Source organism: Triticum dicoccoides, chromosome 1B, assembly GCF_002162155.2.
Source record: "Triticum dicoccoides isolate Atlit2015 ecotype Zavitan chromosome 1B, WEW_v2.0, whole genome shotgun sequence".
NCBI lineage: Eukaryota > Viridiplantae > Streptophyta > Magnoliopsida > Poales > Poaceae > Triticum > Triticum dicoccoides.
In genome coordinates this window covers 445,335,690-445,361,847 of record NC_041381.1, presented here as the reverse complement: position 1 = coordinate 445,361,847, position 26,158 = coordinate 445,335,690, and the positions used below count along the sequence as shown (strand labels likewise).

Here is a 26,158-nt window from a genome sequence, read left to right as displayed (position 1 = left end):
AGAGACGAGGCTCTGATACCAATTGAAAGGATCGATATGGTTGACTAGAGGGGGGGTGAATAGGCAACTAACAATTTTTAACCTTTTCTTTACCAAATTAAACTTTGCAACAAAATAGGTTGTCTAGATGTGCAACTAGGTGAGCAACCTATATGATGCAATAATGACTACTACACAAGCAAGCAAGGGATGAAACAACAAGTAAGCTTGCAAGAGTAAAGGCACGAAATAACCAAGAGTGGAGCCGGTGGAGACGAGGATGTGTTACCGGAGTTCCTTCCTTTTAAAGGGAAGTATGTCTCCGTTAGAGCGGTGTGGAGGCACAATGCTCCCCAAGAAGCCACTAGGACCACCGTATTCTCCTCACGCCCTCACACAATGCGAGATGCCGTGATTCCACTATTGGTGCCCTTGAAGGCGGCGACCGAACCTTTACAAGCAAGGTTGGGGCTATCTCCACAACAATCGGAGGCTCCCAACAACAACAACAACACCACGAAGCTTCACCACAATGGAGTATGGCTTCGAGGTGACCTCAACCGTCTAGGGTGCTCAACACCCAAGAGTAACAAGATCCGCAAGGGATAAGTGGGGGGAATCAAATTTCTCTTGGTGGAAGTGTAGATCTGGGCCTTCTCAACCAATCCCGAGCAAATCAACAAGTTTGATTGGCTAGGGAGAGAGATCGGGCGAAAATGGAGCTTTGAGCAACAATGGAGCTTTGGGGGAAAGAGGTAGGTCAACAAGGAAGAAGAAGACCCCTTTATATAGTGGGGGAACACATCCAACCGTTATCCCACTGAGCAGCCCCGCACAGAGCAGTACTACCGCTGGGGCAGGGCGGTACTACCGCTGAGAGCGGTACTACCGCTCCCTGCTCAGCGGTACTACCGCGCAGAAGGGAAACCCAGGCCACTGGCACCAGAGCGGTACTACCGCGGAGTAGGAGCGGTACTACCGCTCGGAGCGGTACTACCGCTACCACTACCGCTGGTAGTGCCGCAAAACCCGACACGAGAAAACATCGTCCCGAATCGAGGCGGTAGTAGGCGCGGTACTACGGCCGAACCCTCGAGCGGTACTACCGCTCAACGGAGCGGTACTACCGCTGAGAGCGGTACTACCGCTCGGTGGAGCGGTACTACCGCTGGGGGGCTTCGGCGGTACTACCGCTGTAGATCGCGGTACTACCGCTGGCACAGGACGAAGAAGGAACCGGAAGAGAAGAGCAGCTCCAAAGATGCGAAGGGAAGACGACGGGTGAGATAGGGATGTGTACGTGTTGATTCCACCCTAGTCTTACCAAAGCGGATCCCCTCTTAATAGTACGGTGACTCCTACGAAACTAGTCCACCAACAACGAAGCGCAGGAGTTACACCGTCTTGAATAAAACACCGAGGGGAGGAAATCGTCTCGTGCCAATGGATGATTCTCTGACAGAACTTAACGCACACGATTAGTCCGCAAAAGTATTGTCATCAATCACCAAAACCACTGGGGAATAAATATGCCCTTACAAGGAGCAACCGGGGGAAGAGGAGGAAGAGGAGGTGGCTTCGATGGAGGCGGAGGAGCCAAAGCCGGAGCTGCCGGAGCAGCAGCTGTCGGGCTTCAACATGGAGCAGGCGGAGGCGGAGTTCGCCGTCGCCCAATCGAAGGAGATGGCGGAGCAGCAGGTCATCCTGGAGTCCATCCAGGATGAGGCCTATGTGGAGGCCAACCGAGCGTTCCTCCAGCAGGAGCAGGCAGCATTCGACGCGCTCTTCGTTGAACTCAACACGGAGATAGAGAAGGAGGAGGCCTGCCGGAGCCGGGCGTAGAGATCGTCGATGCCGCCAATGATGAGTAGCTAGGTGATCGACATAGTACATAGATTTATTTCGTTTGCATGTCCTTGTATGGATTTAAGAATCTAGTATGATATGTGAGGATGCCATTCATGAAATTTGAGGCGTGCCCGATCACTACCTACGGACGCATCCGCGCATGTTTGAGGGGCCATATTTGACATATCCCAATGTAGATGCTCTGAGCGTCATACGGGATGGCTCAAGCTGAATATTGATGCAAGCTTTATTCAAGAGGCAAAACATGGAGCATCGGGGGCTGTTCTCCAAGATACAAATGGGTCAATGATAGAATCTGCTTGGAACACAATCCGTAATTGTTTTAGTGCTGAGGCGACTGAAACTGAAGCTTGTCTTGAAGGCATCCAAGGAACCATGCAGCTCATAGATCAGCTGGTAATTATTGAGACCGACTGCGTGAATGTCACTCGGGCAACTCTCTTCAAGGGAATTTAACGGATCCCCCGTTGGCAACTTGATTAGGAAAATTCTAAGTTTGTTGGGCCAACTCCTTGATTTTACTATTGCTAAGATTTCAAGAAATAGCTATAGGGTTGCACATGCTCTCGCTATGTATGGTAAGAGTAGTGTGAGAAAGGGTGTGTAGATTGACTTAGTCCCGGCCTGTGCGCTGTGGCTGGTCGACAATGATTGTAATGAACCTATGTTGATTAATTAATATAATACACACCTTCTTCAAAAAAGAAAACATTACATCGATGCAGGCCTTGGCATTCTTTGCGTTTCCAGTGCTACATGGATCTGACGAGAAACATGAGACGACGGCAGCAACCGGCGGCGACCACGGCATCCAGCAACACGGGATGACGGAGGGGGGGAGGCCTAGATGACGGGGTGGTCGCTGTCGGCCGCGAGGACGTCCAGCAGAAGGGGGCAGCGCTCGCATTACGCGCGGGGAGGAAGAAGAAGATGAAAAAGTCAACGCGCGCAGGATCGAACGGTAGAATCTCGCTGCATCGGAAGGCTGGGACTGGACCAGCCCAACTGCCCTTTTGGGAAAGAAAAAAAGTCAAAGTCGCCGGCGACACACACAAGTTCACCGATAGATACGTGTCGCGCCCGCGCCCGTCAATGGCGGCAACGAGTGCAGCAGCGGGGAGCAGCGAGCATGGCGAGCGCATGGGACAGCCCGTCGAGCAGCCTGTGGGGCGCCCTGGGGCAAGCCTCCACCATGGCGCAACTGGTGGGCGTCGACGCGCTCGGGCTGGTCTCCATGGTCGTGCAGGCCGCCCTGGTGGCGCGCCGCCACCGGGATGCCTGCATGCGGCTCGCGCAGCACGTGGAGCTCGTCGGCGGCCTGCTCGGGGAGCTGGAGCTCGAGGATCTGATGCGGCGGGAGGCCACCAGGCGGCCGCTGGAGCAGCTCGGCAGTGCTCTGCGGCGGTGCTACGCGCTCGTGACCGCGTGCCAGGACTGCGGCTACCTCCGCCGCCTGTTCCTGGGAGCCCGGATGGCCGACGAGCTCCGCGCCGCACAGCACGAGATCGACATGTTCATCCGCCTCATCCCGCTCATCGCCCTCCTCGACAATTCTACTGCAGATAGTCGCCGTGTCAAGGTCAGTAGTATCAAAATTGGGGCAATCACTGAATTCAGAGCTGATATCAAAACTGAAACCTCACTGGTTGACGAAAATTACTGATTTCAGAGCGATTTTACTTAAATTCGGTTGAACTGAGCTATTCAAGTGACTGCGTCTGAATTGGGGTCCAATTGCAGATTGTTAATTGCCGTTAAACAATTCGATATGAATTTTACAGTGAGTAATTAATTGTGGACCAATAGGATTGGAGATTGGGGGAGTGAGGGGCTACAGCTAACTTCGATCATACAATCTGTGCTGGTTAGTTGTACATCAATAACGATGATATTTGATATTGTCTAGCAGGCTCATGAGGGGGTGCTCACTGTAGTCACAGATAGTTCAAATCGTCACATCAGGTCAGATTGTTCGTCCATTATGTAGCTTATTATTACAGGATGTACGCCACATCAATGAATCTGTTTGACTTAAGCTACAAAATGATTTGCCATATTCTTTATCAATATAAGCACGATTTTTCCTTGTTAAGTTGATTTAGTGTCATATTCAAGTTATGTACCCTTGTTAAGTTCAGTTATACAGACTCAAATGCATGAAGTTTTCCACTTTTTTTTAGAACGAAGGCTCAAGGAGAGCCCGGCTTTGAATTAACAAAGCCATCAACCGGCCAGGATTACAACCACTGCGCTACAAACTCGAACAACAAAAAAAAAAACACGGCAAGATACAAGGGTGCTGGAAGGCAACTCTCAAAACCTCACACACTACAGCTAGGAGATAGCACATGATAAGCATGAGCTGAAGCACGCAGAGGCCCTCGTCCACCCAAGGCTCACCAGGGAAGGGGAAATGGGGTTCCGGGAAGCGCCCGCTGTCGAGGATAGGCTATGACGGCACCGAACACCAAAGCCCTGGAACAACATCACCATCCACTCCCACTGTCGAAAGAGGCCCCTGCCTCCTCGCCTGGCTCGAAAGGCGCCGAGCCGTCGACATATGGGTTGCTCACCCTAGAACATGGATGGAAGGATGCAACCAGAAGGAGTAGGAACAGAGCACACCCTACATGACTAAGAAACTTCACCAGAAACACCGCATCACCGCTGCCCACTGACGATCCTTTGGAGAGGAGAAAGATGCCGGTCAGACAGCAACAGGGTGTCCAGGGAGGACGGAGCAACGAGGAGGCAGGGCCAAGGCCGAGGAATGACGCTCCGGCACTCACAACTTGCACTACTGTAGCCGCCGGAGGAGGGGAACCCGATCCCCTCCTGGCCAGAGGCCGCCGGACCAAGCTGACACTAGTTGCACAGAGAGCACCAGAAGAAACCCGAACACTGCCGGACCTGCCAAGCTGCCGCCGCCGCCACTTGGGGCACACAGTCGCCGCCGCCCGACAACCACCACACCGTAGTGCCCACAATCCAAAAAGCATCCAAGGCGACGACTTCAAGAAGCAAACGGAGCCAAGAGCACCGTCGCCGCCCAACAAAGTTCGAGCTTTCACCCGGGAGGCTAGGGGAAGGGGGGGTGGAGCAAAAGACCTGAATGGCGCCTCCAAGAAGGGGAGCGGCGTCCATGGACGTCGCCGCCATGGATTTCTCCCGGTCAAGGCTCCACACCACCAACACCACATCCAGCTCCAGGCACCGGAGAACCAAGTCGACCCGGACCAGATCTGAAGGGGTGGAGCACGCAGGGCAGCAGAAGGGGGAAGGGGCGGCCAGATCCGGAGCCGAAGAGGCCAGAAGCCCCACCGCCGGCGCCGCGGATCTCGTCCGCCGGGGAGCTTGCTGCCCGCGCAGCCAAGCCCACCGGACCACACCCGCGCCACCACCAGCCGAGGAGACGGCGGCGCCTCACCGAACGAGGCCGCCGCCCCGGATTCCGACGCCCCCCGCTGGAGAAACGGAGCAGCAGAGGCCCCGCCGCCACCTTCCTTGGCGACGCCCCGGGCTTGCCCGGCGGATGCCTCTGGTGGCGGCGAGGAGGGAGGGGAGGAAGGGGGGAGGCGGCGAGATCTAGGGTTGTCGCCCTCGAGCCGCCCGAGAGGGGCGACGCGAGGGAGGGGGGGCAGTACTCTTGAAGTTTTCCACTTCTTATGACTCTGTTGAAACCAAAGATGGGTGGCACAATAATGATGAGATTTTCCTATATTTAGGCTTCCAAACAAAGTAGCTACTGAACTCTGCGATATTGGAGAACAACCATTTGTAGGTAAGCTCTTACTTCTGTGAATTAGATATGGAAACTAATTGACTAAGGTTTCATGTCAATGTTATATGCTTCAAGGATTTTGGATTGCGTCATTGTATCCATATGAATGATTTTGACATTACTTTTGTTACACATGCATACTTTTTCATGAATAACTATTGTGTCACCACATAGAATTTAACTGTAGTAAAATAGAAGTTAATTAGCACGTCATGAAAGAGCACTAGCTACTGGAAGCAGTCATACATGTATGATACTACCTCTGTAAACAAATATAAGACCGAACATAGAGTTCTGTACTTGAGAAATTCCTTTAGCACATACTTACCCCATTAGTAACCACATGAAACACAAAAAAACTGGATCATTTTCTCAATATTTTTTATACTTTTAGTAGTGTCAACGTTTGTTAAATCTCCATTGGTGACAATGATAGATTATCTGTGAGTCAGGAAAAGTGGACCTGCGAGAACAGAATATCGTTGACATTGAAGAACTTGTGGAGCTTTGTACCCGTATGGAAGAGGCTTGCGCGGGATTCACAAGGTTCGATTTCTGTCAGATCTTGGATGCTACAGAGAATTTCTCAGAGAAGATGATAATTGGATGGGGAGGATTTGGGAGGGTGTACAAGGTAAGCCAACATAGAAACAAGTTAACAAAGTGAATGCATATCCCCTTGTCTTCCTAATAGCGTGGATGTCCGTTTAGAGAAAGTTAATTTTAACCCCCTTAGTAAAAATTGCAGGGCTGGTTGCCTGGTGGACTTAATGTTGCCATCAAAAGAGCTGATGAGCACGCAGCAATGGTTGAAGTCAACAGTGAATTGCAGCTTGCAAAGCTTCAGCATGCCAATGTGATTAGGTTATTGGGGTGGTGCATCCATGGGAAAGAAAGGATTCTAGTGTATGAGTTCATGCAAAATGGTTCCTTGGATCGTTACCTATGTGGTAAGTTTTCCCTACTGTAAGTTATTTCTAAGCGCGCCTCGTTTAATTCCAACTATGTATGTGCACGAATGCAAACCGTCTACAATTAAATCAAGGCTACAGAAACCCTAGTTCCACATCATAATTGATTTGAAACTATTATAGTTTTGTTTAGAGCAGAAGAAAAAATTCCAAAAAGATAATCATTCTTCGAACATTTTGCAGACAGAACAAAAGGGCCATTGCTAAACTGGTCTAAGCGATTCAAGATAATTACAGGGTTAACAGAGGGAATTATTTACCTGCATAAGCACTCCATGTTCTGGCTTGTCCACAGAGACTTGAAACCACATAATGTCCTCTTGGATTGTAACATGCTCCCAAAGATTGCTGATTTTGGATCAGCTAGAGCTCTGAGTTCAGATGTAGCAGAAGAGCGCACGGGTAGGGTCATGGGAACGAGGTATCAGCTACCTAATATATCAATCATCACAGATTCCCACCATTTTGTCTACAGATGTTCTAATCTTACAGTTTTGATATCTTTTGTTTCACTTTTCAGTGGTTACAAAGCTCCGGAGTATGCATCTCGAGGAGTTTACTCAATGAAGACAGATGTGTTCAGCTTTGGTGTTTTGGTTCTGGTGATTATTAGTGGCCGGAAGAATACCATACTCGACAAGCGAGGGGATACTGTTGGTGATCTTGTACGAGATGTGAGTGAACTGAACATCTATTTAAAGCAAAGATTTCTTATACTAGTTCACATTCATGGGATGTTTACTTTTATTGCCAGGTTATTTTCCTTCTTTTGCGCTGCAGTTCTCTCATGTCAAGTCTGTTGAAAAACTATTTCAGGCCTGGCATATGTGGAAGGACCAAAGGTTGCATGAGCTTGTGGATCCGTTGTTGGGGGTCGGATATGAAGTCGCTGAGATAACGAAATGCACTCAGGTGGCACTGCTTTGTGCTCAGGAAGATCCAGCAGACCGGCCCACCATGACAGATGTTGCAGCAATGCTGAACCCTGAATGCATAAGCTTACCAATGGAGCCTAAGCAACCAACCGCGCTGATCCATGGGTGTACTGAGAGAGACACGACATCGACATACGTGGGCCAATCAAGCAGGACAATGGACATAACCATAACGAGTTCAGCTCCAATGTCGACCAGTGTTCGAATCATTCTAGGCCCGGAGGTTTGATATAATGGAGAACATTCAGTAGTAGCAATATGTACAATGAAAATGTAAGCAAGGATTTTGGGCTTTTTACGACACAGGTAGTGCAGCACATATTCGAGATATCGAGACCAGTTTTGTATAGTGAAAATAAACACGTTTCTGTGGTACCAAAACTACCAGACTGATTTTCCTATTTTCAAACATTGTAATTCAAACATGCAATGTTTCATGTCTTGTTGTTCCTATTTTCTACTGCATCCAGGGATAGGGGCCTTGGAATCTTTGCAAGCTTGATCTTCAGGTTTCTGAGATCATACATGGCAAACCGAAACTGACACTTAGCCGGCACGTTCAACTTCAGAATAATCAGACTTCAACCTTTTTTTTTTTGCGCATAATCAGACTTCAAGTCTGTTTTTTTTGGTTTGTTTTTTTTGCGCATAATCAGACTAGACTTCAACTTGACAAGCAGCAACTACAGAGGTCAGCAACTACACACTAGAAACACATCAGGATCTCGAAATAAGCGCTGTTCTGAATTGAAAAAAGACCTTTGATGCACCTGAAGATCAGGTAGTGTACAATATAAGGAAGAACTCTGCAGTCTGAACTGAAGCAGAGAGACGTAAGTAATCAGAAGCTATTAGATTTCTTATAGTACTCGGAATCTCGGATTCATTAGTGCTAGTTGGAAAGATGGAAAGATTCATCTTATACTCGGATTCATTAGGGCGCGTTTTAGCCGTGCCTGGGCCGACTCGGATTCAAAAACGAAGAAAGCGCGCGTTTTAGCTATGCCTGGGCCGACTCGGATTCAAACCATCGACAGATAAGATATTGCCGCCCTGTCGCCCGCGTCTCCTCGTTCTTGCTCGCCCCGTCTCCTCCCCAATCCCGATCGATCTGACCTTGCCCTCTGATCGGCCTCCAGCGCATCCTCTTCCTCCCTCCCGCCGCCGGATCCGTGCTCTCGCGACTCCCGCGGCCGCGGCCATGGCCGGCACCACGGTGCTCCCGCTGTCTCTGCTCCCGCGCCGTACCGCCGACCTGCACTCCTGCTCCTCCCGCGTGCACGTGAACCCCGCCTTGATGGCGAACCCCGTGGCGGCTGCCAAGAGGCCAAAGCGTCCCGGATCCGTGCGCGGCGAGCAACCGCCGCCGGCGAAGCGCGTACGCGGTGCCTGCTCCGGGGGCGAGCTCCATGTCGCGCTCATCAAGAACGGCAGCAAGCTTCCGTCTCCCAGCAGCGGCAAGGATCCGCTCCACTCCTCCGTCATCAAGAACCAGGTCGCCGAATCTCCGGCGAGCGCGACGCAATCGAAGCCGCCGATGAGCATGCGCCAACTGATCGAGAAAGCTCGCATCACCATGGCTCTCCTTGACAAGGCTCGCTCTGCCTCCAAAGAAGAGGCCGGACGTCGGCAGGACATCGAGCGCAGAAGAGCAGAGGCCCGGCGAAAGGTGGAGCAGATGGCGGACACCGTGCAGTTCAACGACCCCTGGATCCATTACTCCGACGTGACCAAGTCCCCTGAGGAGCTGCTTCAAGCAAGACAGCACGCATGGCGTTATCAAGCTCACCTCCTCGAGATGGCTCGTCGACGGGACTTTGCTCAAGCGATGCAAATCCACGGATGAACGCTCGGGTGATCGAAGCAGAGGAAGGAATCATCAGCAATGCAGGCTTGCTGGTGGTAGTCTTGCATCAGAGGAAGCAAAGCAGAGGAAGCAGAGGAACCAATTCCTTTCTTGAGTCCGTGTGGGTGAAACCTTCCAGTTAAGCTAGTCCTTCCTAAACCATTCACACATGAGTTTCATTTAATCTTTGCATCTCTAGGTTCTGCACTTAATCACCAAGATTTCTAGTGTTCTTTCAATCCCTTTCGGTCATTAGTAATTTTACAAGAGTGTCAGCAGAGTCTCCATCTAGCTAGGCAGCAAAAACCTTGTTAAGATGTGTACGGCATAGTTACACTACATCCACACCTGGTCCTAAGTAAGGGTTTAAGTAAATAAAGGGCATTTTCAATAAATCAAAGTAAAGCAGATGAGCCTAAAAAGGAAGCTCATGTACTGCAATTCCGGCATGAGACAGAGCGTAAAACGCACTCGCCGCAAAATCCAAAATGCCCGTTTGCTACCCGGCTTGTAGCAGGAAAAAAGGAGTAGAATTGAACTTGTCGATACACACAGTAATCATGTGAGCTGCCTAGCGTCTGGAGACTATGCTGACTCTCCTGTAAAATTAATCTTGGCTGACTTGGATTCTTAGGCATTGGCGTCGTGGTGAGTTAAAGTTGCAGTTTCTGACGAGTAGCATTGGTTGGTGAACTCTTGTGTGTATGTGTGAGTGAAGTTTTGAGCTAAGTAAGTCCTTGATGTACCGACTATCAAGTCATACTGTAATCAATTTTGGATATGAATGAGAGAATTGTTGGTCTGAATTTTGCAGAGCATTTGAGTAATCTTTTCGTATCTATTTATTCTTGTATGCTTCTATGGCTTCTTAAAGCATTCTGGTGCTCTAGTCGGAAAAGTGTGTACTAAGGCACAAATCCAATGGATTCATCTCTGATTTCACAATACTTTGTTTGAGTGGTGATGCACATAACCATGTTTGGAATGTCGAACTCTACACCATCCTTGAAGAAGGTCTAGTTGTAAGCTACAAGTTGTCAACTACGTAATCTAGTTGCAAATGTGTAGGAGAATTTCACTGGCATGTTTTTCAGTAATGCGAGTGAGATTCTTAATTTGACCACGAATTAGTGTGAATTATGATCACAATTGACGATTTATGCAAGGGATTCGGTTTATGTAAAACCATTGGATCACAATTATGATCAGTCTGATGTATGCAAGCATCTGCCACTAGATCTCTTTCTATGTTTTCTTTCATCTGATGTGTGCATCTGATGTATGTACAGCTCGTGTACTTGCTGTCTGAATTTTGCAACTGCTGCAATTTTCGTTCGGTACAATTTGTGCCAATATCAAACCAATTTCATGCCACATTGTAGCGAAAATAATTGAATTGAATTAACATATCCATTGCCACACATCCACTGAAATACAAGGGTCAGATACATCAACTGAATTTACACTACAGATCTTCATTAAAAAAAGAGTGAATTCCATTTTTTACCTTGTAGTTGTACATTTGTGACACATATTACCCTATTTAGCGGAACTTTTATCGAAATGTCAGATTTTGGAGACTTTTAACACGGTTTTACCCTAGTTTTATATTTTGTCTGTTTATGGTCGATAGGATCGGCATGTTGCGTCATTGATTTGTAAAAAAAACTGTAAGGATCGGAGGGCATCATTGGCGATCTTGTCCAAGCTTCTCTTGTCTATCTGTTCCACTCCTTCTGGCCGTCCACATGTTTTTGGATACAGGGCGTCACCTCACACCTTACCTGATGGACACGCATCAAAAAACAAGGGTCCAAAGATTTCAAAAGGGGTATTCTAGACGAATTTTCACTCGAAGGGGTAATTAGTGTCACAAATGTATAAATATGGGGTAAAAAGTGGAATTCACTCTTAAAAAAATAACTCAATTACAATGAGAAACGTTGACAACATCCACAGGTGTTGCAGTTCTTGCTCTTCCTCTGTGCCTTAGAGTCATCCGCAGCTTCTCCGCTTCCTCCGAAAGAGAAATTAAGAGTGCCCATTTTAACACTCTGGGAAATGACATGCCCAAGGAGGAGAATTATTAGTACTTCAAAGTAGCAAGGAGGAGAAGAACCAATACTAACAAAAGAGAAAGGGCTTACCCATTGTTTTTATCCATTGCATTTTGCCACTATCAATACTTCAAAACTTCCAGCAAAACTTCCAGCAAGTGTGTAGGAGTATTTCACTGGCTTGTTTTCCAGTAGTGCGAGTGAGATTCTGAATTTGGCCATTAATTAGTGTGCATTATGATCACAATTGATCAATTAATTCAAGGAATTGTTTTATGTAGTAAAAGCATTGGATCTGATGTATGCAAGCATCTGCCACTAGCTCTATTTCATCTATTGTGTTCCCTCCTAATAACAATTCTTTTCATGATTAAAGAAGATTACTTCTGTGCTTGAACAGATATATGTGCCCCGTCTAGAAAATTTTACACCACAACAATTCAGAATTTGTTTGTCGCATTAGGAAGGTGCCAAAAAGCTTGCTAGGTTATCCCTATCAAAAGGTTTCAAATAGTATTTAGAAAACATTCTCACTGAAAAGAAACATATCATACTGTTTTGATGACCTTTTCAAATTAGCTCTTCTCTGTAATACCCTCGGCCTCGGGTGACCAATTCTTTTTCCTCTGTAAAGGCCATTAGTTTGTTTGCATCTTGCGTCCTAATAAAGGGGCTTGTGTGTCAAGATGATGCAGACACAAAACAGTCCTGTTTCTGGTTGTCTGGCTTGTAGCAGCTCTGAACTTCAGGGTTAATATTGTTATTTCCTTCCCTAAATAGCACTTGTCATTAGCAGTTAACGAACTACCAGTTAAAAACATAGTATGACATTTGTCTCCATTAGGCCATCACCAGTCATTTGTCTCCAATTCTCAAGGCAAAACTTCCGGCATGACATTCAGATACAACTTTTTTTTTCACTATAGCCATCGCGGACGTATGGGACTAGTAGTTCTCCATGTCACTATACAAACAAGCCCATTCTTCATTTCATTTTTCTTTCTTTCATTTGTGTTCTTTGCTTCATCACAAGTGGTTTGATCCGAAAACAACGATTGGTCTTATTTTCTACAACATGCAGAATAGTGATCTCAGAATCTCACCTGGATCAATCAAGTTTCTGACATCATAGATGGCAAACCAAAACTTGAGAACCATCAAACTCAACTCAACAAGCAGCAATCACAGAGTTGAAGAGTTAAGACCTGTAGTTGCACCTTGCACATACTTAGAAGAGATTGCATCAGTATTCATTATGTATATGTGTGTACCATCCCCAATAGAAATCAGAAACCATTATTCCTAAAACTGCAACCTGTCATGTTAGATTATCTTTCCTCGAAGATTAACAGGGTCATAGGCATTTCACCATTTTTCTGATCTTAGCACACCGCAAAATGAACACAATGCTACAAGCAGGTAGTATAGATTTCTTATACTGGCAACAGGGCTTTATGCAAGGAAAACTCAACCGATGCAATGTATCAACTACCCAACCAAATGCATCGAAAACTTGATACATTACAGGGAGAAATTTGCGCTTCTACTCATTAGATCTTACAAAGGAAAAAAGGGAACTATATGTGGGGATTTTCTTTTCGATACGAGTTCTACTTGCAGTGAGCTTTTCTCCATCTATATGTGCAGGGACGGTTCTGAAATAAGCCATACGAGATACAACAACAGCACAAGAAATCAGATAATGCTGCACGATTCAGAATCTTTTGATGCCAACCGAGGGGATACAGTTGGTGATCTTGTACGAGATGTAAGTGAACACTTGGTGGCTTGCACTAATACTTAAACCTAAATCCTAAAAAGTGGTCGGGTGCTCGTTTGCTCGCGCGAGCACACACCCTGAGAGCCGTCCGATCGCAACACGCACGCGGGATCGTGAGCCAGGGGTTTTTTTGTCGGAGAAGATTTGTTGGCTCGGCGTCCTTCTTACGACAACCATCAACCTGGGGAGGGCCCACCACTACACCCACTCCTCGGTGTTGTTCCCCCAATCCCTTCTCCCCCGCACATCTCGCTCGGCCGTCGTGGGTTGCATCGCCGCCGCAGAAATTGGAGCGCCCGCCGGCTGCCGCACAGGTCGCGGGTGGTGGTTGAGCGCGCGCGCGGGGCGGAGGCGCGAGAGGCTGTGGTGGTGCGCGCGGGGACTGCAGAAGAGAGGCGGAGCGGGTGAAGGTCGCAGCGGTGCTCTGTCTCCAGTCCGCCAAGGGGTGCGGGGTGAAGGTCGTCGGCGACGCTGCGTTTCCGGCGAGGGGACTTGCCACGGAGTTTCTGAGGTAAGAATCACGTTGTTCCCCGCCCTTTTTTCACGATTCCATTTCTGCTCGGGGATAGGGGTGGCCCTAGTTCGTTGATGCGTTTAGGATTCATGGGCACACGGAGGGGGAGAGGTGATCATGCGCGCAGAGAGGGGAGGCCCTAGTTCATTGCTGTCCCTTCCCAAACATTTTTCCGAGCCCAGTGGGCAGATCCGTTGTGTGCATCTCGTGTTAATTCAGTCGAATCGAGTATGTGATTTGCCTGAGATTTGTGTAGGAGTTGCCTGACTCATGTCTATTTTTCATGTTAATTCAGTTGCTTGGAGATTTGGGGATTTTGCCTGAGATTTGTGTAGGAGTTGCCTGACTCATGTTAATTTGAGTTGCTACGAGATTGTGTAGATTTTTTGTTGTTGGTGGGATTGATGAGTTGCTTCAAGTTTGTTAGGGGTTGCCTAACTACGTTAATTGAGTTGCCGAATCTAGAGAGGCTGGGGAGTTTGGGGAGTCTTCGGAGAAGAGTGCCCATGTTAATTTGAGTTGCCAATATGATGTGGATTTTTGGCAGGTTAATTCATGTTGTGTGAGGTTATTTTTTTGGTGTAGAAATTTGCCATAAGTCAATATATGAGTTGCCTTGACTTTGTGATCCATAATTCATGGTAATTCATATTGTGTTTACTAAAGTGTTGAGTACCAGGGGTGGGGTGTGGGTGTCTGGTCTGTTTTGTCACTTTTTTATTTGTTGCTTAAGTCATTTTTAGATTTTGGGATTGAGGTAGGATGGCACATCAGCAAGCTCTAGCAAGTTTTTGAGCCATGAAACAGGCAAATATAGTGCTATAAACAGACAAGTTTTCATCAAGCAGAAGAAATTGTATATGTGGCTAATAATTTTTATATTTTTTTTCATTTCCCTGATATCCTTTTGTGTTTTTGCAGCATCAACAATGTCTGAGACAAGCAAAAAAAGTGACGATCAGGTCGCACAAGCAACCCAACAGGGTGTAGATGAAATAGAGGTAACCGCTTTTTCTCGGGCTGAAATAAAACAGGTGGCAGGACAGGGGCGGTGTTGTTCCTTTTTTTACTAGTGTTTTTTCAAGATGAAGGGGAGCCTTGGCGCAGTGGTAAAGCTGCTGCCTTGTGACCATGAGGTCATGGGTTCAAGTCCTGGAAACAGCCTCTTACAGAAATGTAGGGAAAGGCTGCGTACTATAGACCCAAAGTGGTCGGACCCTTCCCTGGACCCTGCGCAAGCGGGAGCTACATGCACCAGGTTGCCCTTTTTTTTTTTTTTTCAAGATGAATATGGGGGTGGGACGGGGCGGTGGTGTTGTCATGTTCGAGTTATGCGACTATATTTTACTAAGCAAACAAGCATCATTTTTTTCAGCGCAGGTACGCCCACCACAGCAACAAAATACGCCGGTAATTGTCTACAAGTGTATGCGCACTAAAGAGATCATCTAACGTGGGAAGCACCCATCAGACATAGATAGTAATACCAGTGCACCAGATGCTGATTTAGAAGGCAAGGATATCATGCAAGAGGAGGAATCGAAGTCAAAACGGCGGAGGACAGGCGAAAACGAGGTAAATATGTGTGCACTTAGTAGTTTCCACCGCCCCTTTTTTTTGCTAAGGCTGGATGATCATGAGTTTTCCAAGTTATGTATCATGTGATGTGAATGCGTGGCAACTTAGAAAAAAAATCTCGAAAGCATCATGCGTAAGCAAGTTCAGTATTGGAGGCCTCGGATGAGTGTTGTTTTTGTTATTTTTTGGTGCGCATTGGAAGGCTATTTGCCTGGTTTTTTGGTTTTACATGCTTGGAATTGGTATTTGAGTTGCCAGTATCCGAGAGACGATATCCAGAAAGTCATCTGAATGCACTCTTTTTTGTTTTGTGTAGTAGGAACTAATGGATGGATCAAGCAAAAAGGACATTCAAGAAGATCATCATGCAGTTAATCGTGATGCTGATCCCTCGCATGCTATTGAATATCATCAAGAGGTGTGTCAGAAAAAAGATTCAATAAACTTGTTGTGTGTTCTTTTAACTCGTTGCGTGTTCTTTTTGCAGGGCTAGAGAAGCACACCCTTTATTGGGTACCAGCATCGGGGAAGAAAGGAGATTGCTGCCCGTGGCAAACGTCCGCTAGACATCAACAACAATCTGAGTGTTTTCACAGATGGTGATGAAAATGTTGAGAAAAACACTGCTGTGGAACAACCACCAAAATTAAAACGTCAAAAGACCGGATCTAACGAGGTAATACACAGTCGCTTCACCTTTGATCAACATTTGCCCAAGTTCTGCTGTCAAGTTGCCTAACTGTCCAGGAAATACACATATTTCATCTGTTGTTGTATTTTTCTTCTAGGATAAGAGAAACAGGGCATCGCCTGCAAGGCTTTTCAAGCTGAATAAACTTCTTGTACCTGTTCAACAAGGCCAAGCTCAAGTCACTTTCAGTCAATTTCTGACACCAGGTACCATAAATCCATCTCTATATGAAAACAATTGTTGCATAGTAGTAATCCTTTCTTGCCTAACATTATTTTTCTTCAACCAGCTTTTTTTACATTCATTCCTTTCTTGCTTAATCATGACATGTAAGTTGCCTAAACATATCATCAAAGTTGCCGAAAACACATCAAAATTTGCTTCAGAAGAATACCCATGCCAGTTTCATGTTTGATTCACATGATGGATAAGTCTGTGTACTAGGGTCCTTGTGGGGCTGCAGCACATGGTCCTTGTGGCAGTTAGGAGGATAAAGTCCTGGACCATCAAGGACTGGCTGTTAGGATAGAGTTCTGTTCTTGACCATCAAGGACTGTCAGTTAGCATCTTAGACTAGCATCTTAGACTGGCATCTTGGCAGCATCTTAGCATATGCCTTGGCTGGCTAGCAGCCTATAAATATGTATCCCCAACCCCTCGGGTTGGTATGGCATTGTGTGAGAAATAAACCAACGAAAATTGTCCCAACTCTCCTAGTGTCATCCACAACTATCAATGCTCAGGCTGAAAGGTCTAACAAGTGGTATCAGAGTCTCGTTAACCTGCACCCTGAGCATTTCCTGTGAGCAGCCCAAGTCGGTAGCAGCAGCTGCTCCGTCTGCCTCTGGTTACCTTCCTCCCTCCGGACTGTCGAGCAGCAGCTCGTCTTCATCAGCCTCCTCTTCACGCAACAGCCCCCCTGCAGCGAGCCATGTCTGCAGGTCGCTCTCAGCACACGGCTACCTCGAGCATGCGGCGCCGGCAAGAGGCCGAGCGCGCCGTGGCAGAGGAGCGTGAGCGAGCGGCTGTAGCAGCGGCTGCTGCGGCGGCAAGAGTGTCGAGGCTGGCTGCAGCGGAGCTGGCAGCAGCCAGAGCGGAGGTAGAAGCAGCCAGGGCGGAGGTAGAAGCAGCAGCAGCAGCAGAAGCAGCCCGTGAGGCTACGGCGGATGCCAAGGCACTCCGCGGCAGCCCCGGCAGCTCCAGCAGCTCCGCGCCTGCGAACGACGGCGCCGACGCAGATCGCGCCAAAGTGGCGCAGGAGCGGACGGCGCAGTGGGCAGCCGAGCACGCCCGCGCTCCAGGTGGAGGCGCGCACCGCGACGGCGGCTGCAACGACCAGGACCGCGGCCTCTACGAGGTCCGGACTGTGGTCAGGGATGTTGGTTCCAGTGTTGGGTGGCCTACCCTCACTAAAACCAACTACGTCGAGTGGGCCGGGATCATGAAGGTCAGGCTCCAGGTGCGGCGCATGTGGGAGGCAGTCCAAGACAGCAACGTCGACCACCTAGAGGATCGACGGGCACTGGACGCCCTCATCGCCGCAGTCCCGCCCGAGATGCAGTTCTCGCTTTCCAACAAGCGGACTGCCAAGGAGGCTTGGGACGCCATCGCCGGAGCACACATCGGCAGCGACCGTGCTCGCAAGTCCACCCTGCAGGCACTTCGTAAGGAGTGGGAGAACCTGGGCTTCAAGCCAGGTGAGGACGTTGATGACTTTGCTCTCCGTCTCAACACTCTGCTGCAGAAGATGGTGAAGTTTGGCGATGCCACCTACACCGAGGAGAGAGCTGTCGAGAAGCTTTTTCGGTGCATTCCCGAGAAGTACAAGCAGATGGCTCGCTCGATCGAGTCGTTGCTGGACCTCTCCACGATGACGATCGAGGAGGCGATAGGTCGACTCAAGGTCGTCGACACCGACGAGCCACAGCCCCCCTCGGGGCCCGTCACCACCGGCGGGAAGCTGCTCCTAACTCGGGAGCAGTGGGATCCCAGCCTTGGTGACAGGAAGAAGGGGGAGCCTTCCTCCTCGACGGGCGGCCGCAAGCGTGGCAAGCAGCGTAAGGCGCAAAGAGGCCCCCCGGGCAGGGCACAAGGACGTGCCGAAGGTGACGCCCGCGGAGGCGCCAAGGACGGCGCCGCTGGCAAGCCCAAGCCGGCACAAGACAACAGTTGCCACAACTGTGGCCGGTTTGGCCATTGGGCCAATGAGTGTCGGCAACCACGACGAGGCCAGGCTCACGTCGCACAGGCGAAGGAGGAGGAGACGGCTTTGTTCATGGCGCATGCAAGCATTGAGCTACCCTCGGCGACTCCAGTCGCAAAGGCTTTCATCCACCTCGATGAGCCAAAAGCACACGCTCTTCTCGGCGATGGCTCCGGGAAGGACAAGGCTACGGGGTGGTGCCTCGACACCGGCGCCACCCACCACATGACCGGTCGAAGGGAATTCTTCGCCGAGCTCGACTCCGATGCGCGAGGCTCCGTCAAGTTCGGGGATGCCTCCGCTGTGGAGATAAAGGGCGTCGGCTCCGTCATCTTCACCACCAAGATGGGAGAGCACCGGCTGCTCACCGGTGTCTACTACATCCCCGCGCTAAGGAATTCCATCATCAGCTTGGGACAGCTGGATGAGAACGGCTCACGCGTGCTGATTGAGCATGGGGTCCTACGCATCTGGGATCGCCAGCGTCGCCTTCTCGCCAAGGTGCCCAGAGGTGAAAATGACTCTACGTCCTTGATGTGCAGGTGGCACAACCGGTCTGTCTCGCTGTTCGTCGAGACGACGAGGCGTGGCAGTGGCATGAGCGCTTTGGGCACCTTCACTTTGAGGCCCTGAAGCGTCTAAGTGCCAAGGAGATGGTGCGAGGCCTGCCATGCCTCGACCATGTGGAGCAGTTCTGCGACATCTGCGTACTGACAAAGCAGAGACGACTCCCCTTTCCCCAACAGGCGAGTTTTCGGGCTAAGGAGAAGCTGGAGCTCGTGCACGGAGACCTGTGCGGCCCGGTGACGCCAGCCACACCAGGAGGTCGACGCTACTTCCTGCTGCTCGTCGACGATCTCTCCCGCTACATGTGGGTGATGATCCTCGGCAGTAAGGGAGAAGCGGCGGACGCCATCAGGCGCGCGCAGGTTGGTGTGGAGGCGGAGAGCGGCCGCAAATTGCGCGTGTTGCGCACTGACAACGGCGGCGAGTTCACGACGGCTGAATTCGCGTCGTACTGCGTCGATGAGGGCATCCAGCGCCACTACTCCGCGCCGTACAGCCCGCAGCAAAACGGCGTCGTCGAGCGGCGCAACCAGACGGTTGTGGGGATGGCTCGGGCTCTCCTCAAGCAGAGAGGGATGCCGGCTGTTTTCTGGGGAGAGGCGGTGCTAACGGCCGTCTACATCCTCAACCGCTCTCCTACTAAGGCACTCGACGGCAGAACTCCGTACGAGGCCTGGCATGGGCGGAAGCCGGCGGTCTCTCATTTGCGGGTCTTTGGCTGCCTTGCGTTCGCCAAGGAGCTCGGCCACATCAGCAAGCTCGACGACAGGAGCACTCCGGGAGTCTTCATCGGCTACGCGGAGGGCTCAAAGGCCTACCGCATCCTCGACCCAAAGACACAACGTGTGCGCACAGCGCGAGACGTCGTGTTCAACGAAGGGCGAGAGTGGCAATGGGACAAGGCGGTGGACGACGGCTCGACGCCGACGTATGACGACTTCATTATCGAGTACGCTCACTTCAAGGAAGCTGGGGGAGCAAGCAGCTCCTCTTCACCGGGCACATCTACCCCGGCCCCCAAAACTACATCGACTCCGGCGCCTGCTACACCGACGACACCACAACCGGCGACGCCGCATACTCCAGCCCCGGCGGTCGCCACTCCGGGCTCGTCTTCATCAGCACCAGCTCACGCAGAGCACAACCCGATGAAGTTCGCTTCCCCGCTCACTCACGACGAGGAGCGGGTCGACGCATGGTATGGAGGCGAACCGCGCGGTACCGTACGATGGATAATGTGCTCGGCGACATGCCGGTGCCAGGACTGGTGCCACGTGACCTGGAGGCGCAGCTACAGCTCGTGTGTGAAGACGGCGAACCACGGTCCTTTGCAGAGGCCGAGAGAGACGCGGCATGGCGCGCCGCGATGAAGTTGGAGATGGATGCGGTCGAGCAAAACCGCACCTGGGAGCTTGCTGATCTCCCTCGAGGTCACCGCGCAATCACCCTTAAGTGGGTGTTCAAGCTGAAGAGGGATGGAGCCGGCGCCATCATCAAGCACAAGGCTCGTTTGGTGGCCCGAGGCTTCTTGCAGCAGGAAGGAGTCGACTTCGACGACGCTTTCGCTCCCGTGGCACGGATGGAGTCCGTGCGACTTCTCCTTGCGCTGGCTGCCCAGGAGGGCTGGCGTGTCCACCACATGGACGTTAAGTCGGCATTCCTCAATGGCGACTTGAAGGAGGAAGTCTACGTGCATCAGCCACCGGGGTTTACGATTCCCGGCCAGGAGGGCAAGGTGCTCCACCTGCGCAAGGCTCTCTATGGCCTGCGGCAGGCACCCAGGGCGTGGAACGCCAAGCTGGACTCCACGCTGAAGAAGATGGGTTTCGAGCAGAGCCCGCATGAGGCTGCCGTCTACCGACGGGGGAGTGGAGGAAATGCCCTACTGGTGGGCGTCTACGTTGACGACCTGGTGATCACCGGCACCAAAGATGCAGAGGTGGCGGCGTTCAAGGAAGACATGAAGGCCACGTTCCAGATGAGTGACCTGGGGCTCCTCTCCTTCTATCTAGGGATTGAGGTGCACCAGGACCACTCCGGGATCGCGCTTCGACAGTCCGCCTACGCCAAGCGCATCGTTGAGCTAGCTGGGCTCACCGACTGCCATCCAGCTCTCACTCCGATGGAGGAGAGGCTGAAACTAAGTCGCGACAGCACGACGGAGGAAGTGGATGCTACGCAGTACCGACGCCTTGTGGGGAGCCTTCGCTACCTCACTCACACACGGCCGGACTTGGCATTCTCCGTCGGCTATGTCAGTCGGTTCATGGAGCGACCAACGTCGGAACACCAGCAGGCAGTGAAGAGGATCGTCCGCTACATAGCAGGGACCCTCGACCACGGCCTCCACTACCCTAGGTGTCCTGGGGCGGCACACTTCGTCGGGTACAGCGACAGCGACCACGCGGGCGACATCGACACCAGCAAGAGCACGAGCGGGATCCTCCTCTTCCTCGGCAAGTGTCACGTGAGCTGGCAATCAGTCAAGCAGCAGGTGGTGGCCCTGTCCAGCTGTGAGGCTGAGTACATAGCGGCCTCCACCGCCTGTACTCAGGCGCTCTGGCTTGCTCGACTGCTTGGTGATCTTCTCGTTCAAGACACCAGAACGGTGCAGCTCCTGGTGGACAGCAAGTCCGCCCTGGCCCTGGCAAAGAACCCCGTGTTCCACGAACGGAGCAAGCACATCCGACTGAGGTATCACTTCATCCGCAGCTGTGTGGAAGAAGGGAGCATCGAGGCGAGCTACATCAACACCAAGGATCAGCTCGCAGACCTGCTCACCAAGCCCCTTGGGAGGGTCAAGTTCCTCGAACTTTGCTCCAGGATTGGGATGATTCAACTCTCCCACAAGACGACGTACAAGACTTAGGGGGAGAATGATGGATAAGTCTGTGTACTAGGGTCCTTGTGGGGCTGCAGCACATGGTCCTTGTGGCAGTTAGGAGGATAAAGTCCTGGACCATCAAGGACTGGCTGTTAGGATAGAGTTCTGTTCTTGACCATCAAGGACTGTCAGTTAGCATCTTAGACTAGCATCTTAGACTAGCATCTTAGACTGGCATCTTGGCAGCATCTTAGCATATGCCTTGGCTGGCTAGCAGCCTATAAATATGTATCCCCAACCCCTCGGGTTGGTATGGCATTGTGTGAGAAATAAACCAACGAAAATTGTCCCAACTCTCCTAGCGTCATCCACAACTATCAATGCTCAGGCTGAAAGGTCTAACATCACAATACTACTGAATTTGCACAAAACAAGCCCTAAAAATTTGCCTGCCATTGTTTTCTTGCAAGCAGTTTTTTTACACATCATTTTCGTCCTTTGCTTAAACATAACATGTATGTTGCCTAAAACATAGCACTTAACTGGCTAAAAACATCTGGAGTTTTGCTTCATAATAACCATACCGGTATTTCTTGCTTCACATTTGTCCTAATTTTGCCCAAACAAACCCTCAAACTTGCCTACCATTATTTTCCTTCAACCAGCCCTTTTTTACATTGACTCCCCACCCTTTTTGCTTAATCTTAACATGTAAGTTGCCTAACCATAACACTTAACTTGCTTAAAACAACCAGTCGTTGCACAACACTCCTGGATTTGTCCAAATAGGGCTTGAAGCTTGCTGAAACATCTACACACACACCTTGCTTACGATCTACAGTTGCTCAAAACAGGCCAAGCAAGTTGCTTTACCAGTAAACATACTTGTGTTTCTACCAACTTATTAAGCAGAACAACAAACCCATCAAAGCAATTAGGCAAAAAATCTAACATTTTGCAGCAATTAACAGCACCTGTGCAACTTTGTATTTCTATTTTTTCATCCAGTACAATGCTCTTACACATTTTTTTCAAACTACAGCCTTATACAGATCATGGGGAAAGAGAAAGGGAGGCGTGTGTTCTTCAGTAACTCAGGGGATAGGGATGAAAGAAGCACACAACCATGGGGAAAAGTGAAAGCTAAATCTGACCTTTTTCTGTGCTTCTTCTACCCTTAGTCAATATGAATTGCCTGGAGAACAAATCCTAAACCAACCACCATTGGAGGATTGTGGAGAGTTTTCTGGATCTGGGAGTTGTCCCTTTGTGGCTTGGGAGAGAGAAGAAGATGGGGCTGGGCGATTTGGTGGGGAGAAAAGGAGACGCCCAGGGGGGTGGAGGAGGGAAACACGTGGGGGAGGGAGGATCAGGTGAGTTCCGCGGCTCGATGGTTGGGTGCAAGGAATCGGGAGCGGGGCCAGGTACTTTCCTATTCTGGATAGGAGGGACAGAAAATTACTATTTTGGGAGGGCTGCCAGGGAACGCTAGGGAGCAGCCGGCTGCTCCCTAGACACGTCCATACTTAAAACCCATATCTATGAATTTGGATTCACACTGCAGTTCCATTAACATCAAATGCACTCCCCCGCAAAAAAAAAAAAACATCAAATGCACTGAAAAATATTTCAGACCTGGCGTATGTGGAAGGACAGAAGGCTGCACGAGTTCAGCTCCAATGTCGACTAGAGTTCGAATCATTCTAGACCCGGAGGTTTGATATAATGGAGAATATTCAGTAGTGGCATATATACAATAAAAATGTAAGCAAGGATTATGGGCTTTTTACGGCTCAGGTAGTGTATATATTCGAGATATTAAGAGCAGTTTTGTATAGTGAAAATAAACATGTTTCTGTAGTACCAACTACCAGATTGATTTTCCATCAGTTACATTGTAATTCAAACATGCAATGTTTCATGTTTTGCTGTTCCTGTTTTCTACGGCATCCAGGGATAGGGGCCTTGGAATCTTTGCAAGCTTGATCTTCAGGTTTCTGAGATCATACATGGCAAATCGAAACTGACACTTAGTTGCCATGTTCAATTTTCAGAATAAACAGACATCCTCAACTTGACAAGCAGCAACTACAGAGCTCAGAGTTAAGATCTGTAGCTGCACACACTACAAACACATCAGGATCTCCAAATAAACGCTGTTCTGGATTGAAAAAAGACCTTGATGAACCTGAAGATCCATGCTCAGGTAGTGTACAATATAAGAACTCTGAACTGAAGGTGGTCCTCTTTGTGTGTGTGTGTGCGCCATAGAACTCTGAACTCTGAACTGAAGCAGAGAGACATAGTAATCAGAAGCCATTAGTGCTAGTTGGAAAGATTCATCTTATACTCGGAATTCATTAGTGCGCGTTTTAGCCATGCCCGGGCCGACTCGGATTCAAAAACCAAAGTGCGCGTTTTAGCTATGCCTGCCTTGGACGACTTCGACTCGGATTCAAATTGCTTCCCGCGTCTCTTCTTTCTTGCTCGCCTCGATTCCAGATCCAGCGTCTCCCAGATTCCCGATCTATCTCACCTCGCTCTCCACCGCATCCTCCCGTTCTGCCGCCGGATCCCTGCTCTCACGATCGTTGTTTGATCGTTGCTCCCGCGACTCCGCGGCCGCGACCATGGCCGGCACCACGGTGCTTCCGCCGTCTCTGCTCCCGCGTCGTAGCGCCGCCGCTGCCGACCTCCACTCCTGCTCCTCCCGCGTGCGCGTGAACCCCGCCTTGATGGCCAACCCCGCGGCTGCCAAGAAGCCAAAGCGCCCCGGATCCGTGCGCGACGTCCAACTGCCGCCGGCGAAGCGCGTACGCGGTGCCTGCTCCGGGGGCGAGCTCCACGTCGCGGTCGACAGCAGCAAGCTTCCGTGTCCCAGCAGCAGCAAGGATCCAAGAACCAAGAACCAGGTCGCCGAATCTCCGGAGAGCGCGACGCAACCGAAGCCGCAGATGAGCATGCGCGAACTGATCGAGAAAGCTCGCCTCACAATGGCTCGCCTCGACAAGGCTCGATCTGCCTCCAAAGAAGAGGCCAGCCGTCGGCAGGAGATCGAGCGCAGCAGAGCAGAGGCCCGGCGAAAGATGGAGCAGATGGCGGACACCGTGCAGTTCAACGACCCCTGGATCCATCACTCCGACGTGACCAAGTCCCCCGAGGAGCTGCTCCAAGCAAGACAGCATGCATGGCGTTATCAAGCTCGCCTCCTCGAGATGGCTCGTCGACGGGACTTTGCTCAAGCGATGCAAATCCACGGATGAGCGCTCGGGTGATCGAAGCAGAGGAAGAAATTGCATCAGAGGAAGCAAAGCAGAGGAAGCAGAGGAACCAATTCCTTTCTTGAGTCCGTGTGGGTGAACCTTCGAGTTAAGCTAGTCCTTCCTAAACCATTCACACATGAGTTTCATTTAATCTTTGCATCTCTAGGTTCTGCACTTAATCACCAAGATTTCTAGTGTTCTTTCAATCCTTTCAGTCATTAGTAATTTTACAAGAGTGTCAGCAGAGTCTCCATATAGCTAGGCAGCAAAAACCTTGTTAAGATGTGTACGGCATAGTTACACTACATCCACACCTGGTCCTAAGTAAGGGTTTAAGTAAATAAAGGGCATTTTCAAAAAATCAAAGTAAAGCATATGAGCCTAAAAAGGAAGCTCATGTACTGCAATTCCGGCACGAGACAGAGCGTAAAACGCACTCGCCGTAAAATCCAAAACGCCCGTTTGCTACCCGGCTTGTAGCAGGAAAAAAGGAGTAGAATTGAACTTGTCGATGCACACAATAATCATGTGAGCTGCCTAGCGTCTGGAGACTATGCTGACTCTCCTGTAAAATTAATCTTGGCTGACTTGGATTCTTAGGCATTGGCGTCGTGGTGAGTTAAAGTTGCAGTTTCTGACGAGTAGCATTGGTTGGTGAAGTCTTGTGTGTATGTGTGAGTGAAGTTTTGAGCTAAGCAAGTCCTTGATGTACCGACTATCAAGTCATACTGTAATCAATTTTGGATATGAATGAGAGAATTGTTGGTCTGAATTTTGCAGAGCGTTTGAGTAATCTTTCCGTATCTATTTATTCTTGTATGCTTCTGTGGCTTCTTAAAGCATTCTGCTGCTCTAGTCGGAAAAGTGTGTAAGAGGCACAGATCCAATGGATTCATCTCTGATTTCACAATACTTCGTTTGAGTGGTGATGCACATAACCATGTTCGGAAAAGAGTAACTAGTCAAGAATGTGAAAAAGGTGGCATCATATTGCAACCATCTGTCAAACTCTACACCATCCTTGAAGAAGGTCTAGTTGTAAGCTACAAGTTGTCAACTATGTAATCTAGTTGCAAATGTGTAGGAGAATTTCACTCGCATGTTTTCCAGTAATGCAAGTGAGATTCTTAATTTGACCACGAATTAGTGTGAATTATGATCACAATTGACGATTTATGCAAGGGATTCGGTTTATGTAAAACCATTGGATCACAGTTATGATCAGGCTGATGTATGCAAGCATCTGCCACTAGATCTCTTTCTATGTTTTCTTTCATCTGATGTGTGCATCTGATGTATG

General features: G+C 49.7%; 2 protein-coding genes across 3 annotated transcripts; both read left to right on the top strand.

Moving 5' to 3' along the window:
- Window positions 1-2,964: 2,964 nt before the first annotated feature.
- LOC119340202 (putative cysteine-rich receptor-like protein kinase 20) lies at window positions 2,965-7,977 on the top strand. Of its 2 annotated transcripts, none has more exons than XM_037612113.1 (8): window positions 2,965-3,427; window positions 3,758-3,810; window positions 5,574-5,629; window positions 6,082-6,263; window positions 6,378-6,579; window positions 6,838-7,021; window positions 7,121-7,274; window positions 7,417-7,977. In XM_037612113.1, the coding sequence occupies exons 1-8, from the start codon at window positions 2,978-2,980 to the stop codon at window positions 7,762-7,764; spliced, it is 1,629 nt and encodes a 542-aa protein (XP_037468010.1). In that variant the 5' UTR covers window positions 2,965-2,977; the 3' UTR covers window positions 7,765-7,977. The 2 variants fall into 2 exon arrangements, with proteins under 2 accessions (XP_037468010.1, XP_037468003.1); XM_037612106.1 differs by having other exon boundaries at window positions 6,784-7,021.
- A 7,758-nt stretch (window positions 7,978-15,735) lies between these two features.
- Window positions 15,736-25,630, top strand: LOC119340217. The gene is made up of 3 exons (XM_037612119.1): window positions 15,736-15,986; window positions 16,099-16,207; window positions 23,650-25,630. The coding sequence occupies exon 3, from the start codon at window positions 24,226-24,228 to the stop codon at window positions 24,856-24,858; it is 633 nt and encodes a 210-aa protein (XP_037468016.1). The 5' UTR covers window positions 15,736-15,986; window positions 16,099-16,207; window positions 23,650-24,225; the 3' UTR covers window positions 24,859-25,630.
- The last annotated feature ends 528 nt before the right edge of the window (window positions 25,631-26,158 follow it).